This window comes from Ylistrum balloti, unplaced genomic scaffold (assembly GCF_031769215.1).
Source record: "Ylistrum balloti isolate Yb309-2 unplaced genomic scaffold, AGI_CSIRO_Ybal_v1 Utg371226, whole genome shotgun sequence".
NCBI classification, from domain to species: domain Eukaryota; kingdom Metazoa; phylum Mollusca; class Bivalvia; order Pectinida; family Pectinidae; genus Ylistrum; species Ylistrum balloti.
Window position 1 is genome coordinate 124,561 of NW_026782664.1, and position 20,691 is coordinate 145,251.

General features: G+C 37.4%; 1 protein-coding gene across 7 annotated transcripts in view; it reads right to left on the bottom strand.

Annotated features, from left to right (window-relative positions):
- The window catches only part of LOC132561579 (rap guanine nucleotide exchange factor 6-like), a 108,943-nt gene extending 89,922 nt beyond the window's left edge, over positions 1-19,021 (bottom strand). For 6 of the 7 annotated variants that reach the window (XM_060226269.1, XM_060226273.1, XM_060226270.1 and 3 more), the window contains exons 1-3: positions 18,720-19,021; positions 7,145-7,272; positions 6,125-6,208 (exon numbers count right to left, since the gene is read on the bottom strand). In XM_060226269.1, coding sequence (XP_060082252.1) covers positions 6,125-6,208; positions 7,145-7,272; positions 18,720-18,878 — 371 coding nt within the window. In that variant the 5' untranslated portion in view covers positions 18,879-19,021. Of the gene's footprint in view, positions 1-2,065; positions 2,219-6,124; positions 6,209-7,144; positions 7,273-18,719 lie in introns of those variants that run through there. The other variant, XM_060226275.1, reaches the window with a different exon arrangement.
- Positions 19,022-20,691: the final 1,670 nt, after the last annotated feature.

Genomic DNA, 20,691 nt, shown 5'->3' on the forward strand with positions numbered 1-20,691 from the left:
TCACCCCAGACAACCTGTCTATACAGGAAAACTCTCAACGTACGAGATTGTCACCCCAGACAACTTGTCTATACAGGACAGCTCTCAACGTACGAGATTGTCACCCCAGACAACCTGTCTATACAGGACAGCTCTCAACGTACGAGATTGTCACCCCAGACAACCTGTCTTTACAAAAGAGCTTTGTGTGTACACATTATCATCCTCAAACAACCACTCTAAAAACTGAGGTAAAACTTTAAAACAAACAAAAAACCTTTCTGAAAAGTATAGATACTTGATTTGATCAAACTAGGTATATCCTGATCAGATTATTTTCACAAGGTGTGCTTAATCCGTTAAACCTGACAAGGTGTGATCTGAAAAAAATAATTACCACGTAGACACTAATAAACTTTTCCCACCTTGGTTGTAATCTGTCAGGAGTGTTGGAGCGGACGATAACAGAATTATTGTGGATTAATGAGAAATCAAAACCAGGTACGTATAAGAAAAACCTACTGGTACAAGATTCCTTTCAATATCAGCGACTTTTATATAATGTGAAGAATATACTTCATGAAAACAACAATCAGGTCGCAATTTCTACTCAAATATCAAGCATCTTGCATCAAATTATGATGTGGTTAATGAAGTGATAAAAGTTTAATTTCGTGCCTCATCCCTGACCAGTTAAAATACTCTTAAAACAAGGTAAAAACGGCACAAGGCTCGATTTGCGCTGGTCATATGAATCTTACGGTGTGAATTAATACAATCCAACATCAGAAAAAGTGTGAACTTGTCCTACACATCCCGTTTTATATCCACTAGACAACAAAACCACAACATTACATAAAACGGAGAAAATATTTTACTCTGATGATTGACTTGCCTAGATGTAAGAAGGAGGACGATTGACATGTTTCGGTTATAACGATGTCACTATCGTGGTTAAAAATGACACCACAACATTGCTCAAAACTCTGACATCAACAACATGTAATTTTAATGTTTTACAACTCAATATGTATCATTTTGATCAAGCAAATAAATCGAAAATTTACTTCCGTGTGTGTTCAGTATTTCCAAAAATAGAACAAGCCATCGCAAGCTGTGAGTATCCAGCTTCATCGGTAGATTTAGAAGAACTCAAATATTTCTTTTTTGAGCTTCTTCAGAATGAACATATAGATTTACCGACTTTATGATACAGTGGTACAATTCTACAAAGGAAAATTAAGCTTACGATTACGTAAATATCTGCATTGTTCAGGTTACTCCTACGTAGTGGGTAGATCTAATTTACAATGTTCCATTAATCATCAAGATGAAAATTTAACACATTAAACATGGAAATATGTTTTATTTCTTTATGTTTTTATCATTTTGACAGCGTCGTACAGAAATTACCTTTGAGAAAGTATTGGCCCCGAGTCTGAGCACTTTCATGAAATACCTTGTTCTAGTGTATAGAGCACACGAGGTTTTTTGAAAAACAAAAATTTCTTTAAAAAATGTGTGCATTATATAAATGGATGTTTACAGTATGTTAAAAACTAAAAGTCAAATATCAAAACTGAATGATGAAATCTAATTATTGTCCATGTAGCTTGATTCCTATAAAAGTTTAATAAATCTTCATGTCTGTTGAAGTCGTAACAAATGACATGAAAGACAACATAAGAGATAAAATTGTCATCAACATGAGACAGGCATCAGCTCTCACATATCACAATGCCAGTAACCCTCCATTAGGAATCTGGTTTTTTTACATTTTCTAGAGACATTTGAATGCATTAAAATCTTTAACTTCACTTGCCTCAGTGTTGCCACTTGATCAGGCTTGTACATGTGTACATCATAACAGTAATACACACAGACAGAAGATGCCACCAAGTCAAGTACTGGAGAAGATATTACACTACAGCACACATGTATACAACATTCAATGGTCATGCACAAAGACACTCTGTCTTAAGATAATGCTACATTGAGACTCCTTTCAGTCAAATCTCCCCATTCACCTAAACAACAGGGGTATACTATCACCAGCCTCTGGACCTCAGCAGATATTTGTACTCACCTCAGTTCTATAAATAACAGGGACCATAAGATTAACAATCACAGTATCTTATGAAGTTAGGCGAATCCAAACACAGTAGTACACATACATACACACTAGAGACAGTGACCTGTTCAGTGGCAAATTAAGTTTTCACTCCAGAAATAGTATATATCCCAAAACTTCGATGATCAGAAGGAAACATGGAATTTTTTCTGCAGTTTGCCTTGTATGACACCAGCGTTCAGGTCAGGGATCATACTCAACTGCGCTGGGATGTTCCATTCTGGTGGGAGGTGAAGCAAGAATCTATACCGCCTGTCTGTACTCAGTGTGCCACTAATGCATGTGCGTGTATGCTATGGAGAAGCTGTGGCCTGCCTGCCAAACACTGTGTTTACATAGAAAGACCTGTTATAAATGTCCTCAAGGAGTTTATGTTCGATGACAAGTCAAAAATGTCTTCTCATTCAAGTTTGTTTTCATACTGATGTTTACACCTGGCGAAGCCTTTTCACTTGTCATTGGCTCTACTGCTGCATGACCGGAGTTTGCCTGCAGGACAGTCATATTTCCATGGTGACATATATTAATCCTTCACTGGTCAGTTTTACAAGCTGACCAAGAGTTAGTCTATTAAACTGTATATCTCTAGAGGATATTTTTATATGAAGTCTACATCTAGATGGCACCAGTCAGATAGTGAAACTATAACCATGTACAATGTGCTTGTAACTTGTTATAACCTACCTGAACTAATAAAACACCACATCACAGTGTAGGTAACACACATTCCTTTATGCTTGAACAACAGTTACTATAATACCACCTTATCTGAATTTTATATTCTTTGCCTACAAAACTGCACCAAGTTGATTTAAACTGGATAGTTATATTTCAATGTCAAAGGTCAACTATTACAAACAGATATGTATTATACAAGTGATATTTTTGTTCTGTTGTTTTTAGTTTTCCTAAAAACATCAACTTCCAAGAACTGAAGAAATAATATACATGCAAAAAAAAATTTACCCACACAAAACAAATATTAGATATTAACAAAAAATAATTGATACATGCTGAGAGTCTACACACATTCATCATATTAACCCCTTACAGAAATCTTAATCATTCAAGTATTAGGTAACTGTTTCTGATCAATATGGCCTGAAGAAATGCTAAACATCACTATTAGATATCATTATAAAAACTATCAGGCTTTTCACAGAAAGCCCTGAAGTGGAATTTTTTGCACGAAAATTTTGATAAAGTCCATCACGACATTTATAGGGGAATAATCTGTTAGTGTCACCTTAGATACATGTATTGAATATCATATCAGACTTTCTGTGTGGACCTCCAGCATTTTGTTCAGTGAGGTAGCCATCTGCTGCTTTATAAGAACTTATCCAGCATAAAAATGACTGCAGGCCATTTGTAAGGCTATAATCAGACATGGTGAGAAAATAACCAAACAAACACATTCTCTGTTGAGAAATTCACATGTGTTTCAAAACTAATTACACCTAGATTTATTTGTAGAGGGATAACAATACACCAGCATGTTTCAATACACACAAAAAATGTATCGCATCGTAGTACAAAAATCACATCCCTGTATATCATGGTATATTTCCAACTTTCAACATTTTATATCAATTTCTTCAGGAATCAATAAAAACTGTGGCTAAACTTGACCCGGCCCTGCATGTTTTTTCAACTAATTAGACACTTGAAAAAATGAGACGTTACTGAGACCCTGTATCAGTTGGTAACAAAAGTTTTTCATGTCTTTTATCCTTGTATCAATTTTGATAGCTTACCACTTCAGAATAAAAAATACAAATAACGTCAAAACTATGAAAGGTGTTATAATGTGATACATAATGTTATATAGTCCCAGTGCATCACAATATGTCGAGATATGCTTCAGCTGAATTGTTACATTCCTATCATCTTGGTATCATACATTAAAAATGTATTTACCATGATATCAAGGGAAGGTTAAAAGTATAGACTAACTTGTAAAGTACCTAAAAAATTTTCACCTCATTTTTATAATATTACTGAATAATCAGTAAAAATGCAGAGATAACATGCCAGAATATCAGACCACCTGCTCGCACCACAAAGATGTGCCGCCCGCTTTAAAACCGATAGACTCGGAAACTCCTATTCACTCTTCCAATATATAATCTTAGCGCTGCTGATGATCAATAACAATAAAAACACAGAGAGATGTACGCAGACGATTGCAATACGCCTCTATCACCTTGAACGCGAGAACACTCAACATGACATTACTGTAGTTCCAGAGATAGTTAAGACAAAGTCATATAGTAACACATGTCTATCAGAGAGCCAGAGCAGAAGGTCTGAATTTACGATTTGTTTTCAGATATCAGTTTCCCAGTTTACTATCCATATGATTACACTTTTTATCAATAGAATAGTTTATTTCCGTTTATTCCTGTTTCAAATTTTTTTCTGTGAAAACCATTACAGTTAAAAAAATATGTTAAAGAAGTTCAACAAAATCTATACCCACCGGCAATATTCTTAAATTCCTGAATCAAGACTTCATTTTATTTAATAACATAATTCTCACAAATTGTCAATCTTACTTTAATGATCAGCCAAACCATGTGAAAAAGAAAAGAAAAATAGAAGAATTTTGAGAATTGATTTTGTAAATATCAAAGCTGCGTAGGATATAAATACGTGAGATTCCTTAGATATCAATCTTGGCGGCTCCCGTGTTCCCCTACCTAGAAAATCTACAGCAGGCCCACATCAAGAAAGGAGAGGCTTTGATCAGCTGCTGTACCCCTATATCCAGAATGCTGCTATAGTTAGCTGGTCCAGCTATTCCCCAAGGCCAGGAGTTATGCCACAGGTGTTGTATGTCAATTAACTTACCATAATAAAAAGGCAACACAGACCTGTATATATTGTTTATAGATCTAAAACTCAGTAGTAGATGGTAAGAACCTTTTTGTAGCTCCAGCTTTATAAACAATAAATTAATTTGTTAATTACTTTGAACTATAAACCTGGTGAAAGCCAAACAACAGCTATTGAAGAATTATCAACATATTGTTTCTGCACTGCCCAACCCCCTCCCTGCCACACCTGCATTTCTGGCTAAAATATTGCAGAAGAAAAACAATCAAGACATTGCACCAGAGTTATTAGATATGAAATAACACTTTCACTTAATTGATTTAAAATATCACATGCAGAATTGTATGATCTGTATCAGTGTGAACACTGAGATCCAGATGTTCATATCACACATTTGCCACTATACCACAACTAGGATCATATCAAGAATTTCTACCTCTGCCATGGTGGTGTAATGGTTAGAGCAGTTGTAAAATTTCTTGGCCAGGCAATCTGGTTCCATAGATCTCAAGTTTGAGACCTCCCTTTGTCAGTTGAATTATAATACACAAATTTTTATCATATGCTGTACAAGTCAGACAGAAAAATATGTATAAACAACCCATATTCACATCAATATGTGTATTTTTTGTGTTCTCAACTCATGCTTCCTGTCTAAACAGAAAACAAGTATAATACAACAACCTTTACAATCTGGACACCTCTCTTTGTTAGGGCATCAACTTGGTCGAAAAGTTCACCGCACTTTCAATAGCATATCTAACTTGGTCAGTGGCAATGTATGTTGGGTTAGAAATAGACAATACAAATCAATTACTAATCCTGAAACAGACGCCCATCAATCACATGCTCTAGTGTCCATTTCCTGTGTGATCTGGTCACTGGTCTAATGACAAACTCGTGCACTTTCTGTAGCTAGAAATAAGGGCAGGCTACCCACTTGGTCGCACCAAATTAATCTTGTTGACAAAATTGGTTTTTCTACCCATTAATCATGAACACATGTTACAATGTGTGGGTTTTAGAGATTTCAGGACAAATTGAGGCGGTACTCAATCATAAAAATATCAATATGACTGATACATTTTGTTCTAGGAGAAGAAAGGGGGAGAGTTTTTCATATCAAACTGTATGTATGGTTTTCTGTAAGGCTCCTTTAAGAGAAAAATTACTCACCTGCTCCTTGGAAGGAACATGGAACCCTCGATAAACACAGATCCGGAAAGTAGAATATACCAACATGTGCTCAACTCTTCTCGGCTGGAAAAAAAATTTAATATTTCATATTCAAAATTTAGAGACTTTTTTTCTTTTGTAACCCAAAATGACTACTGCAAAACAGTAGGATTATTCACCATGATATATTAATTGTGACAGTTTTAAACACATAATCCTCGATCCCATAGAAAAATAATGTCACTTTACAATATATAACTCAGCCCCTCCCCACCTCTATTTTATGGTAGCAGAACATAAATAATCCCAAACATCACACTTATTTTCTGAATCTTTTGTTTCTTTAACCAGAATTTTCAAACATCAAAATTCAAGGATATTTACAACACTGTGAGCACATGCTATAGAAACATACACCAGATTATGTTACCATGAATGAAATGTACAATCTTGTGCATTTAAATTACGCCCATCTGTTTCAAATCAGACTGTTTGCATCAGGCTTGATTAAAAAAACAATCTCTCAATTACAAGACCACAAAGTTTTCCTTTTAGGACCTTGCTACAACATTTGAACTGTGAACTCTGGTTTTTCATTTGCACAGTAATGTATTTTGTTATTGTAACAAACAACAAACGCAGCATCAAAGGCCTTTATGCTTTCCAAACACATAAAAAATATTGCACTCTAAAAAAGATTTCATAATTCAAATCAAGTGACTAGACATCTGTTCTTAAACAGCAATTTGCATTTTTTTTTGTATTGATAATAAACGTTGTTTTAACAACTGAATTGTTCAGCTTTTTAAATGCATTATTTCACTTGAAACATATATCAGTTTTCTTCAGGGATACCCAAATGTCAATCAAAATACAACATATAAAAAAATATCAAATTTTATTTCCATTGTTTCCATAATGAAAGCTAGACTATAGTACACATTTGTTACAGTTAATCATCAGATGGAACAACGGGTGCCTAAATGATGCTAGAATACTGTAAATTCATAACTGTATTACCAGTATAAAATGTCGTTTGCATCATGACACTCATAGCGGACTGTACGACACAAGGCTCGTAGGGCAGGCTCTCGCAGAGAGGACAGAGCCTCCATCCCATGCAGATAGGAAAAGATGACATCCAGATCCTAAAAAATATAGTTTACATACACCAAATTAATTAATGTAAAACACTTTCTCAACATTGAGCAAATTTTAAGGAAACTGATCAGTTTTTCACAACATTGAGCAAATTATATGGAAACTCATGTTTTTCAAAACATAAATTTTCAGATTGTTCAAAAATATAAGGAAATTCAAAATGGGCAAGGACCAACAAAGATTTACCCCCATAGGTAACCACTAAAAAGTATCTATATATGTGAAAAGACTTCAAAATATTCTTGCATGAACATGTCCTTAATACTTAACTATGGGGATCATAAGATCTTTTGAATATACGTTTTTTATATTTCTTTTTTCTTTTAAAAACTTTTCAGTCTGAGCTTTAACTCCTATAAACATATCCTTTAATTTGACTGATGAACATCAAGATATAATCAGTGTAGAACGTGATGTTCCAACACTATGATGTAAATATGTGCTGAATCAGAAAAGATGCATTTAATACAAGTTTTATCATTTCAAAGTGATCAAAAGTGACCTTTGACCTTGTACCTTTGAACAATAAACGAAATCCCATCACATGTAAAACTAATATTTCCATGAGTATGCTTTACTTGGTGGGTCAGCAATTCATCCATCTACATTTTCTACAATTATCCAATACAAAACACTTAAAGCAGCTGTTTGGTAACAACACTCCCTTAACACTGAATTCAAAGATCACAATCATCAACTAAATACTGCCTTTTAGAGAGCTGATAAAAGGAAGAACACATTTAAAATCAAAAGAGAATTCCCACCTAAACATCATGGATGTAAATAACTGCCGAAGTCATTTATTTATTGAGGCCTCACCATTAATATCTGTAAGGATGTAGGACTTATCTCCCCTTGCCTACCAATTCCTATAACCACATCAAATAGCATTGAGAAGTATAATTTGACCTCATAAAAAGGCAGGGGTTGGGGATGGTGGTGGGGGTTGGGGTGGGTGGTGTTGGAACATTACATCTAAAAATAACCTGACCCTTTTTTTTATATTCCTATCAAATTCCAGATCCAGTCCAACAATTATTACCTGCAGACAGAATCTGAAGACAGGCTGCCACTAAAAGTGATTGTTATCACACATATACACCTTTTTATCCTTTACAAAGTAACCAGTCTGATGTTTTTCTTAATTCACTTTGAACCTGAATGTTAGAGCTTCCGATGAACCGCTACATATAGAAATCATAAGTCACATTAAACTCTTGTGGAGTCTCAAGAAGACACTACGTACATTTACCAGGGATGAGATTCAGTAGATTGTTATAGGGCTTTGAGATAATCAAAAAATCTTAAACAGGTACATAACTAGAACTTTTAAATCTTTGGCCTCTGATCTTTGACTAATGAACAGATAAATTCATTATGATCAATTTGCACTGAAAATACTACCTAGGATTAAGATCTTGAAATCATGACGAGGTCTATATATCTGTCAAGAAACAGGAAAATCTCCACTTCAAAAGTCTTTGGTTAAATTTGAAATTTTAAATTCTGTCACTTCATTGAATTCAATCTCATTCGTGGTAAATTAATGAAAATCTTAATTACAACCACATATCCAACTCATCAACTCAGCTCGAGAAGAAAAACTTTACGTGATAAAAACATACCATATTTGACCCAACAAGTACCCATGTCCCTGTAAGCGCCCCTCCCCTACTTTACTCTATCAAAATTTCGTGGTCCCCACTGAAAGTGATATTGTGGTGGTATTTTGTGCATGATGCACTCACTTTGATAAAAGGGCACTAAATGGGTTGAACAGGGTGTGTTGTTTTATTTCAAACAATAGGCCCACAGGACCTACATTGCTCATCTGGATTTTGTTTTTTGTAAAGGATTAAAATTTATAAGATTTTCTTCCCTCTCCTCCCCCATCCCAACCCCAACTTCCAGGACAGCACAACCAATGTAAACGTTAACCTTGTTCTCTTTCCCAAAGGATGCTTATGATACACTAAATATAGTAAAATTATCTACATCCCATCAGAAGAAAGATTTCAAAGATATTTCTCTATTTTTTATTTTTTTTATTGGGCCCCACCCCTCTACAAAATTTATAAGTCCCTTTTACCAAGGAGAGCAGGTTAACCAATGATACAAAATTAAGTCTCCTTTCCCTAGAGACTATTCTAACAAATTAGGACAAAATCTTGTAATTCATGCAAAAACAGGATTTCAAATAATATTCTCTTTTTTTACCCTCTTGGGCCTCATCCCTTAGGCATCTGGGGTCAAGATCAATCATCTATATAAAATTGGTTTCCCTTCATCCAAGAAATTTGGTCAAAATTACCACAATAGTCCAAGACCAGAAGCGACCTTAAAAAGAAGTTGACACACAACTGTCAGACACCTGACTAAGCACCATACCATAAGCTCCTGATCACAACCCCCTACACCAGGTTTCAGAGCTAAAACTTTTAACCTTTTAAAAATATCAAATTTTCATTTCAAGTTCAGTTTCAACTAAGAGTACGGACGGAACTTTCCTAAGGTACAAGTACACAGAAGTAACACCTTACCTTATCCATCTCATATGAAGAGTATGTAGTAAGTGTACATTCCTCTCACACGATACTTTCACAAAACCTCTCCCCCAGAAACTATCTAACCTCTGTTTACCAACTCATTCACAATCAGATATAAGGCTTTTGCGTGGTCAAAAACAGTTCAAGTCTGCTGCCAACTTCAATTATCAGACAAAAATATTGGCTAGCAGAGTAACTGGAGGAAAAGACATACATATATATAAACATGCCTACACTTTTCGGTTTCTCTCTTAATTGACATTTAATGTAGAGGTTGTTTGTTTCTCTCAAACGCTTCCACTTCAGTACCAATTACAACATTTGCTTCCAAAAATAATACCTTTCCAATTATTCAACAGTGAATCACAACCTATATATAAACTTGTTTAAAACTACATAAAGAGTTGAGGAGCATATGTTAGATCCTGACATAATAGCTTTGTACCTGTATGGGATGCATATACCACATCATCGCCTGTTTCAGATCTGCACTGCATTCTAACATCTTACAGAATAATCAGTAGAAATCATCTCAACATTGTTGTATAATCTAGGTTCATGTAAAAGTTACAAATTAAAATTTGTTTTTTCTTCCGTTTTATATAGCAGCACCTACTCGTGAGTGAATGCACTCTGGCACACCTAGATATTTACACATCTGTTGATATCTCCTACATCCTCTTTACCGTCAATCCTTCAAATCTTCAAAATAGTGAGCTTCTATTGTGATATCATCTGTAGCTAGTACACAAGGACATCCTGTTACAATATTTAAATTTTTTTTTTCTTCTTTCAATATATGATAAAATATCAAGACATATGTTAAGAGTAAGTAAACTGTATATAAAGCTAGTGATCTCCTTTCCTTCCCCCATTTCCCTGATTAGACATGTTAAAGGTGTGGGGTCACCTACAGTACCACGTGTTTCCCTACTTTGGATACCCTGGGTAACCTTAGTGTTTCCAGCTTTGCAATCAATAACAGTTATATATTTGTAACAGCTGATGCAAAATACCCTTGAAAAGATTTTTAAGAACTCATTGGATCCAATTGTTTACAAACAAACATCAGAATTAATGATTTCAAAGCATAAAAACAAAAAATATGCGCAATGAAATAGATAAAGTTCACACAGAAAAAGTAAAAGCCCTATTTGTCAAGTCTAATGGAAGATGACTGGCTCTGAGCCTGAATTCTGTGAATCATGGCCCAGGAATTGGCATGCAGCCTGAAAGCTATCTGTTGTTGTTTTCATTTTTCAAAATTAATGAGATATATATAGATATATTATAAAAGAAAACTATACCATAATTTTGTTTGTTGAGTCTATGAAAATGCTAAAATCAAAAATACCAGTTACAGTTCACAATATATCGTTCTCTGAATTTACTACAGATATGATAAAGAAACTGGATCCAGCATGTTATAGAGTAAAGCATCATCAGGCTGACATATATACAAGATCTAAACTCAGAACTGTGACTACTACATAATGAAACTAAAAAGGAATTCAATTCTTTAATTTTTTGAAAAATGCAAGATAAATTAGACCATTAATAATATCAACAAGACGTTATAAAAAGGACTTATTGTCATCCTCTGGTTAACCCAATAGCCCTTCATGAAGGATAATTTTAGAAATATTGTGTGTTATATTATCAAATACATAGCAACATTTCTGATCGTCAAGTAATATAACAACTACTGCTGTACGAAGCAATAAACATGATCATAATCAATTGTAAAGGAATTTTAAACTGAAGCAAGAGAATATGAATATTGTGGGATTTGATTTGGTAACATTGGAAACAGAATTTTTGGGTGGAGGAAGTGGTTGTACTACACTGGTATTTCTTGGAGGTGGAGGGGGTGGTTGTAGTACACTGGTATTTCTTGGAGGTGGAGGGGGTGGTTGTAGTACATTGGTATTTCTTGGGAGTGGAGGAAGTGGTTGTACTACACTGGTATTTCTTGGAGGTGGAGGGGGTGGTTGTAGTACATTGGTATGTCTTGGAGGTGGAGGGGGTCGCTGTAGTACACAGGTATTTCTTGGAGGTGGAGGGGGTGGTTGTAGTACACTGGTATTTCTTGGAGGTGGAGGGGGTCGCTGTAGTACACAGGTATTTCTTGGAGGTGGAGGGGGTGGTTGTACTACACTGGTATTTCTTGGAGGTGGAGGGGGTGGTTGTACTACACTGGTATTTCTTGGAGGTGGAGGGGGTGGTTGTACTACACTGGTATTTCTTGGAGGTGGAGGGGGTGGTTGTAGTACATTGGTATGTCTTGGAGGTGGAGGGGGTGGTTGTAGTACACAGGTATTTCTTGGGAGTGGAGGGAGTGGTTGTACTACACTGGTATTTCTTGGAGGTGGAGGGGGTCGCTGTAGTACACAGGTATTTCTTGGAGGTGGAGGGGGTGGTTGTACTACACTGGTATTTCTTGGAGGTGGAGGGGGTGGTTGTAGTACACAGGTATTTCTTGGAGGTGGAGGGAGTGGTTGTAGTACACTTGTATTCCTTGGAGGTGGAGGGAGTGGTTGTTGTACACTGGTATGTCTTGGAGGTGGAGGGGGTGGTTGTTGTACACTGGTATGTCTTGGAGGTGGAGGGGGATGGTTGTTGTACACTGGTATGTCTTGGAGGTGGAGGTGGAGGGGGTGGTTGTAGTACACAGGTATTTCTTGGGAGTGGAGGGGGTGGTTGTAGTACATTGGTATGTCTTGGAGGTGGAGGGAGTGGTTGTAGTGCACAGGTATTTCATGGAGGTGGAGGGAGTGGCTGTAGTACATTGGTATTTCTTGGGAGTGGAGGGGGTGGTTGTAGTACACAGGTATTTCTTGGAAGTGGAGAGGGTGGTTGTAGTACATTGGTATGTCTTGGAGGTGGAGGGGGTGGTTGTAGTACACTTGTATTCCTTGGAGGTGGAGGGAGTGGCTGTAGTACATTGGTATGTCTTGGAGGTGGAGGGAGTGGTTGTACTACACTGGTATGTCTTGGAGGTGGAGGGGGTGGTTGTAGTACACTGGTATGTCTTGGAGGTGGAGGGAGTGGTTGTAGTACACTGGTATGTCTTGGAGATGGAGGAAGTGGCTGTAGTACATTGGTATGTCTTGGAGGTGGAGGGAGTGGTTGTAGTACACTGGTATGTCTTGGAGGTGGAGGGGGTGGTTGTAGTACACTGGTATGTCTTGGAGGTGGAGGGAGTGGTTGTAGTACACTGGTATGTCTTGGAGGTGGAGGGGGTTGTTGTAGTACACTGGTATTTCTTGGAGGTGGAGGGAGTGGCTGTACTACACTGGTATGTCTTGGAGGTGGAGGGAGTGGTTGTACTACACTGGTATGTCTTGGAGGTGGAGGGTGTGGCTTTACTACACTGGTATGTCTTGGAGGTGGAGGGTGTACACTGGTATGTCTTGGAGGTGGAGGGTGTGGTTGGTGTCTTGGAGGTGGAGGGTGGGTGTACACTGGTATGTCTTGGATGTCTTGGAGGTAGTGGGGTGTGGCTTTACTACACTGGTATGTCTTGGAGGTGGAGGGTGTGGCTTTACTACACTGGTATGTCTTGGAGGTGGAGGGAGTGGTTGTACTACACTGGTATGTCTTGGAGGTGGAGGGTGTGGATTTACTACACTGGTATTTCTTGGAGGTGGAGGGAGTGGTTGTAGTACACTTGTATTCCTTGGAGGTGGAGGGGGTGGTTGTAGTACACTTGTATTCCTTGGAGGTGGAGGGAGTGGTTGTAGTACACTGGTATTTCTTGGAGGTGGAGGGAGTGGTTGTACTACACTGGTATTTTTTGGAGGTGGAGGAGGTGGTTGTAGTACACTTGTATTCCTTGGAGGTGGAGGGAGTGGTTGTAGTACACTGGTATGTCTTGGAGGTGGAGGGTGTGGCTTTACTACACTGGTATGTCTTGGAGGTGGAGGGTGTGGCTTTACTACACTGGTATGTCTTGGAGGTGGAGGGTGTGTCTTTACTACACTGGTATTTCTTGGAGGTGGAGGGTGTGGCTTTACTACACTGGTATGTCTTGGAGGTGGAGGGTGTGGCTTTACTACACTGGTATTTCTTGGAGGTGGAGGGTGTGGCTTTACTACACTGGTATGTCTTGGAGGTGGAGGGTGTGGCTTTACTACACTGGTATGTCTTGGAGGTGGAGGGTGTGGCTTTACTACACTGGTATGTCTTGGAGGTGGAGGGTGTGGCTTTACTACACTGGTATGTCTTGGAGGTGGAGGGTGTGGCTTTACTACACTGGTATGTCTTGGGAGGTGGAGGGTGTGGCTTTACTACACTGGTATGTCTTGGAGGTGGAGGGGGTGGCTTTACTACACTGGTATGTCTTGGAGGTGGAGGGTGTGGCTTTACTACACTGGTATGTCTTGGAGGTGGAGGGGGTGGTTGTAGTACACTGGTATGTCTTGGAGGTGGAGGGGGTGGCTTTACTACACTGGTATGTCTTGGAGGTGGAGGGTGTGGCTTTACTACACTGGTATGTCTTGGAGGTGGAGGGGGTGGTTGTAGTACACTGGTATTTCTTGGAGGTGGAGGGAGTGGTTGTAGTACACTTGTATTCCTTGGAGGTGGAGGGGGTGGTTGTAGTACACTGGTATTTCTTGGAGGTGGAGGGTGTGTCTTTACTACACTGGTATTTCTTGGAGGTGGAGGGTGTGGCTTTACTACACTGGTATGTCTTGGAGGTGGAGGGTGTGGCTTTACTACACTGGTATTTCTTGGAGGTGGAGGGTATGGCTTTACTACACTGGTATGTCTTGGAGGTGGAGGGTGTGGCTTTACTACACTGGTATGTCTTGGAGGTGGAGGGTGTGGCTTTACTACACTGGTATGTCTTGGAGGTGGAGGGTGTGGCTTTACTACACTGGTATGTCTTGGAGGTGGAGGGTGTGGCTTTACTACACTGGTATGTCTTGGGAGGTGGAGGGTGTGGCTTTACTACACTGGTATGTCTTGGAGGTGGAGGGGGTGGCTTTACTACACTGGTATGTCTTGGAGGTGGAGGGTGTGGCTTTACTACACTGGTATGTCTTGGAGGTGGAGGGGGTGGTTGTAGTACACTGGTATGTCTTGGAGGTGAAGGGGGTGGCTTTACTACACTGGTATGTCTTGGAGGTGGAGGGTGTGGCTTTACTACACTGGTATGTCTTGGAGGTGGAGGGGGTGGTTGTAGTACACTGGTATTTCTTGGAGGTGGAGGGAGTGGTTGTACTACACTGGTATGTCTTGGAGGTGGAGGGTGTGGTTGTAGTACACTGGTATTTCTTGGAGGTGGAGGGAGTGGTTGTACTACACTGGTATGTCTTGGAGGTGGAGGGGGTGGTTGTAGTACACTGGTATTTCTTGGAGGTGGAGGGAGTGGTTGTACTACACTGGTATTTCTTGGAGGTGGAGGGAGTGGTTGTACTACACTGGTATGTCTTGGAGGTGGAGGGGGTGGTTGTAGTACATTGGTATGTCTTGGAGGTGGAGGGAGTGGTTGTACTACACTGGTATGTCTTGGAGGTGGAGGGTGTGGCTTTACTACACTGGTATGTCTTGGGAGGTGGAGGGTGTGGCTTTACTACACTGGTATGTCTTGGGAGGTGAAGGGTGTGGCTTTACTACACTGGTATGTCTTGGGAGGTGAAGGGTGTGGCTTTACTACACTGGTATGTCTTGGAGGTGGAGGGTGTGGCTTTACTACACTGGTATGTCTTGGAGGTGGAGGGGGTGGTTGTAGTACACTTGTACTCCTTGGAGGTGGAGGGAGTGGTTGTAGTACACTGGTATTTCTTGGAGGTGGAGGGAGTGGTTGTACTACACTGGTATTTCTTGGAGGTGGAGGGGGTGGTTGTAGTACACTGGTATGTCTTGGGAGGTAGAGGGTGTGGCTTTACTACACTGGTATGTCTTGGAGGTGGAGGGGGTGGTTGTAGTACACTTGTATTCCTTGGAGGTGGAGGGAGTGGTTGTAGTACACTGGTATTTCTTGGAGGTGGAGGGGGTGGTTGTAGTACACTGGTATGTCTTGGGAGGTGGAGGGTGTGGCTTTACTACACTGGTATGTCTTGGAGGTGAAGGGTGTGGCTTTACTACACTGGTATGTCTTGGAGGTGGAGGGTGTGGCTTTACTACACTGGTATGTCTTGGGAGGTGGAGGGTGTGGCTTTACTACACTGGTATGTCTTGGGAGGTGGAGGGTGTGGCTTTACTACACTGGTATGTCTTGGGAGGTGGAGGGTGTGGCTTTACTACACTGGTATGTCTTGGGAGGTGGAGGGTGTGGCTTTACTACACTGGTATGTCTTATATACCAACAAAGACTGTTTTATTACTATGGTGTCACTAATCAGTACTACATTTGGCAAAAAGTATGATTTCTTCCATTAAACTACTGTAGAATTGACAAATCATTCAAATATGAATTTCCAAGATGGCCACTCATCAAAGTAAACCCAATTATCCGACTTTCCTGTAATTAAAAACATATAAACAACAAAATCTTTTCTTCATTTGCCTTTTACTATTACTGGAAATTATACTGTAATTTTTCTGTTCTGATGACAACTGCAGTTACAGTATACAATAAATATACTGACAGGAAACAATGGCAAAACAATTGGGATCATTATCAATTTTAAAACAACTAGAGGACAAAAAATGTTTCATCAATTAAATAACAAAAATAATAAACACTTCACATAACTGGTTGTTTTTAATACAGTAAATACAGACCAATGATAATACATTTTAAATTTTAGCGATCACACATCCCTCAGGTACATCCTTTCTATCATATCAGATCTAGATTTAAATGCCACACAGGTCATCCGTGATGTATAGATACATGATGATACCAGTCCGGTTGACTGAAGAGATGGTCTGGCCATCCTACTGTGTATTTGTATCCTAGTGTCCACCAATACCCGACTCTAACCAGTATTTCAGACCGGTATTGTACATTCCAACCCTATATATATATATACGTGTCACCTGTCACCGTCCCTAACTGCTACTGTAAGCTGTTGTCATTTGATCCTCATTCATGACTCAACGAAATCTTGAAAATAGTTTATAATTCAATCTAGGGACATCCATGCTGTAGACAAGTACAGTAGGCAGAAAGAAGTTTATGAGGCATTAACAACCAGAAGTAATCTTACTTGAACATTTTACTCTTAATACACTAAGCCACCCATGTGAAACACCTGACTGCTCTGCGCATCTTACACATGCATAACCCTGTTTACAAGTAGTTACAGCACCAATGGTAATTATTTATCTATGAATGACATTTGTAAATGTTGTTTTAATGTTCATTGGAGAACAGGCAATTTGTCAATTATTATTTATTTATAATGATGTGACTCACACAATTTTTCACATCACTGATTTCTGTAACTGTTCTTACATAAATGCATGAAGATCTTGTAGATGATGAACTTCAACATACACATCCTGATCACATATTGGTTCTTGTAGAATTTTGTTATTGAGGATGTTTTCCCGCTGGCTGTTTTATGTATGTATATGTATGTATTATGGTACAAAACACACAAAAGTGAATGGTACCTTTAAAATAATTCAGAATTTGATACAGTAGAGCCAAATAATGAAGGAAACTTCACCATACAGCTGTTTCATCCTTCAAGGACTCGTCAGTGATGCTAAAGGCCTAAATTCTGACTGGTTGCATATGAGGAAAATTGAAAGTGATGGTGGGGGAAAAATGTCAAAATCTAGTTGGAGAAGTTAACTAGCCCCATAAATCAATAAATTCAGTACTAATCACATATCTAGGGATTTTAAAATAAAACATAAAGTACATGTGTATATTCTGAACCATGCTATGATTTGAATGAATCAAAATATGGCATGCAGGTAAATATGTATATTTGTATGACAAAACGATAATTCAAAGGTAAAATTGACAAAATCTTTTCCCACTAATCAGTTCACTATATGTTGTCCATGGTTTGGGGACCACAGTATCTTTAACTTATTTTCATAACTCAGAATAAGACTCTAACCAAACACTGCATTCTAATGGAGCACCATGTCAGCATATACTTCATCTTTGAAGGTCCCTAGTCAAATAAATTCAATATTTGCTATTTTATGTATTTTGAATTATCAAAATGATTTTTAAAATACATCAATATATTAAAGGATTATTTGAGCATAAATTCATTTGCAAACTTTATTAAATGTTTCAGTGACAACCTTGATCAATTGTCTTCCATTGTCTGTTATATGGACAAACTGTGGTCAACATAAGGGTTATCACATCGTAAGAGAAAGTGCAGCTTACATTTCAGAGCAGCTAATATATGGATAAATATGAAAAAAAATTGATGAAAATTGGCTTTATGGCTTATATACCAGTGCGACTTAAAACCCGAAAATATGGTTCATCGAAAAATGTTAGAACTCGCTATCATCTTGTCAACCAATAAAAAAATGTAGGGACATTGTTTCTCTATGTTGCTGTGTATGTTTTATGTTAAGAATATATATCATTATTATTGTATCTAAATGTTAAAATAAAACAAATGATGAATTTTAATTTCTAATTTTTCCTTTTAGAATTTTGCATATTCAGTGAAAATTCAGTAAAAATATTGTAACAAGACTTAAGTGCAGCCATTTGAAAATTATTCTAAAGTCATATGAATATTGATTAGATCCTTAAAGCTTTGATTACACCTAGAAATATTGTACAAGGTCATTTACCAGAACAATGTATAAACGAAATAACTCAATGGTCCAAAATTTCATCCCAGAATGACAACCTCATTTCTATTACATACAATATTGATGATGAAATAAAGTCAACCATTTAAACATTCATATAATAATAATCACCAACGAATATATAGTAATATACTTACCTTTTCTGTTCTGACATGTGAATATTTCTGTAAAGCACTGATAAAAAGTCGGTCTCCCACAGTGGTCTTGTTGCGTCCCCCACTACCTCCTCCTCCTCCTCCAACATTTTCACCCGCTTGGGAGGAAAACACTTGCTTTCGATGGATATTGTTATACATTTGTGTACAAATGACAAAGTACTTGAGAAAACACAAGTCTCATTAAACGCTCTATAGATATTTTAAGACATCACTAATGACTAAGATATCAAATCCTGTATTTGGAAATCTCAATAGTGACAAAATGTAAGAACTTCATTCAAGTATTATCCATTTCCATTCTGTTGATCAAGTTGATTTAACTGAAGAAATCTGGAATCAAAACAAAAACAAAATAATGAAAAAAAAAAGAAACTTAAAAATTAATAAATATGTATTTATAAGCTTTGGCTATTTATGGCAAATGTTCAGCTTTTCTTATAACTATAAAAGGATGCATGCTTGTCATACATTCAAATTATTGGTTGGATCAAGAAGCACTGCATTAAATACAACATTATTGATCTGAGATTGAAAAATACCTTTTTAATTATCACTTTTTATAACAATCCGTAAAGATACAAACACTGTCAGACAGGCCAAATGTAATGTTTTTATTTAACTCATTTTCGTTTCACTTCCTCAGTCATTTCCCTACATACTGAGTCTTGAAACATCTAAAATTTCTATGTAATTACTTTAATCAGGGACGTATAATATGTCCCTACTTTAATCTACAGCATACCATCAAAACCGAAAGTCCCGACATCATAACTACGAATTATCTCTTGATAAGATTTGCATGATCTCAGAAGGGCACATGCAGTAAAAAAGTTTCTCTGTCATGTCCCATTTAATTTGTCAGAAGAAAAGTGGAACTTGAAATTGAAAGTTGATTAGCTTTAGTCTGTCGTTAAAACTCAGAAGTGGGCTTTCTGATATGCTCAATTTTAAATGATCTTAAAGAACTGTTTTGATAATGAATAAATGAAACTTTCAACAGTGAAATTTTCATCGATGTAACTTACTGCCATGATATATATGATGTGAGCAATTGTAATCTGAACAATTTTCAATGTTCAATGAACCTGTTGGCAAATATGAATACATCACTACAATTTGAATAAATTTACCATGTAATTAAGCAAGCATGCTTCCATTCAGCATGTCTAAAGACTAAAAGTTTGGCATTGTTTTCTTTGAGTCAGTTCCATAAACTGTTGATGAATATAGCTACAATGATGAACTGTTACCTTTGAAATACAATGTTTTACATGAGCTGCAAAATATATATATATATCTCCCAGTGCTTATTTTATTGGCTAAGTTCAAACTTCATAAGGAAAGGGTATGTCAGTTTTACAACAAAACCTGATTACAATAATTCAATGAAATTACAGAAATAATTTCAGATATTAAACATTCTATGCTACATCTGTTATGTTCCTTTGGTCAAATCTTGCAACCAAATTAACAATGACTTTGTCAGTTATGATGCTTTATGTGCAGTGGCCCTCTTAAGAAATCCTCTTAATCTTGTGTCCAGTTTTATATTTCTAATTAATCCAAATCTGTAAATGTTCATGTCAAATTCCATGTTCACATTAGCTGGAAAACACAATTGTACTATGAATGATGTTCAACCAAATGTATCCAATACACAACCACATGTGTATGGCAGGATGTGTGACCTGATTTTACGTTACCAATAAGTTTCAGTGAATTATAATTTGAAATTTTTTGATCAAAATCCATTTCTCCTTACCAAAATACATACACTGATTTTACCATAAAGTTTGTGCCAACAATCTGCATCACAGTTTTATCGTGCCTTTATTCATTCATACTTTTTATGTGCTTAAAATCAGTTTAAATTATAAGTTACAGAACAGCTATTAGTCGGACCATTACTATCAATGTTCCTAACACAAATGCAGATATACCTCTTGACGTA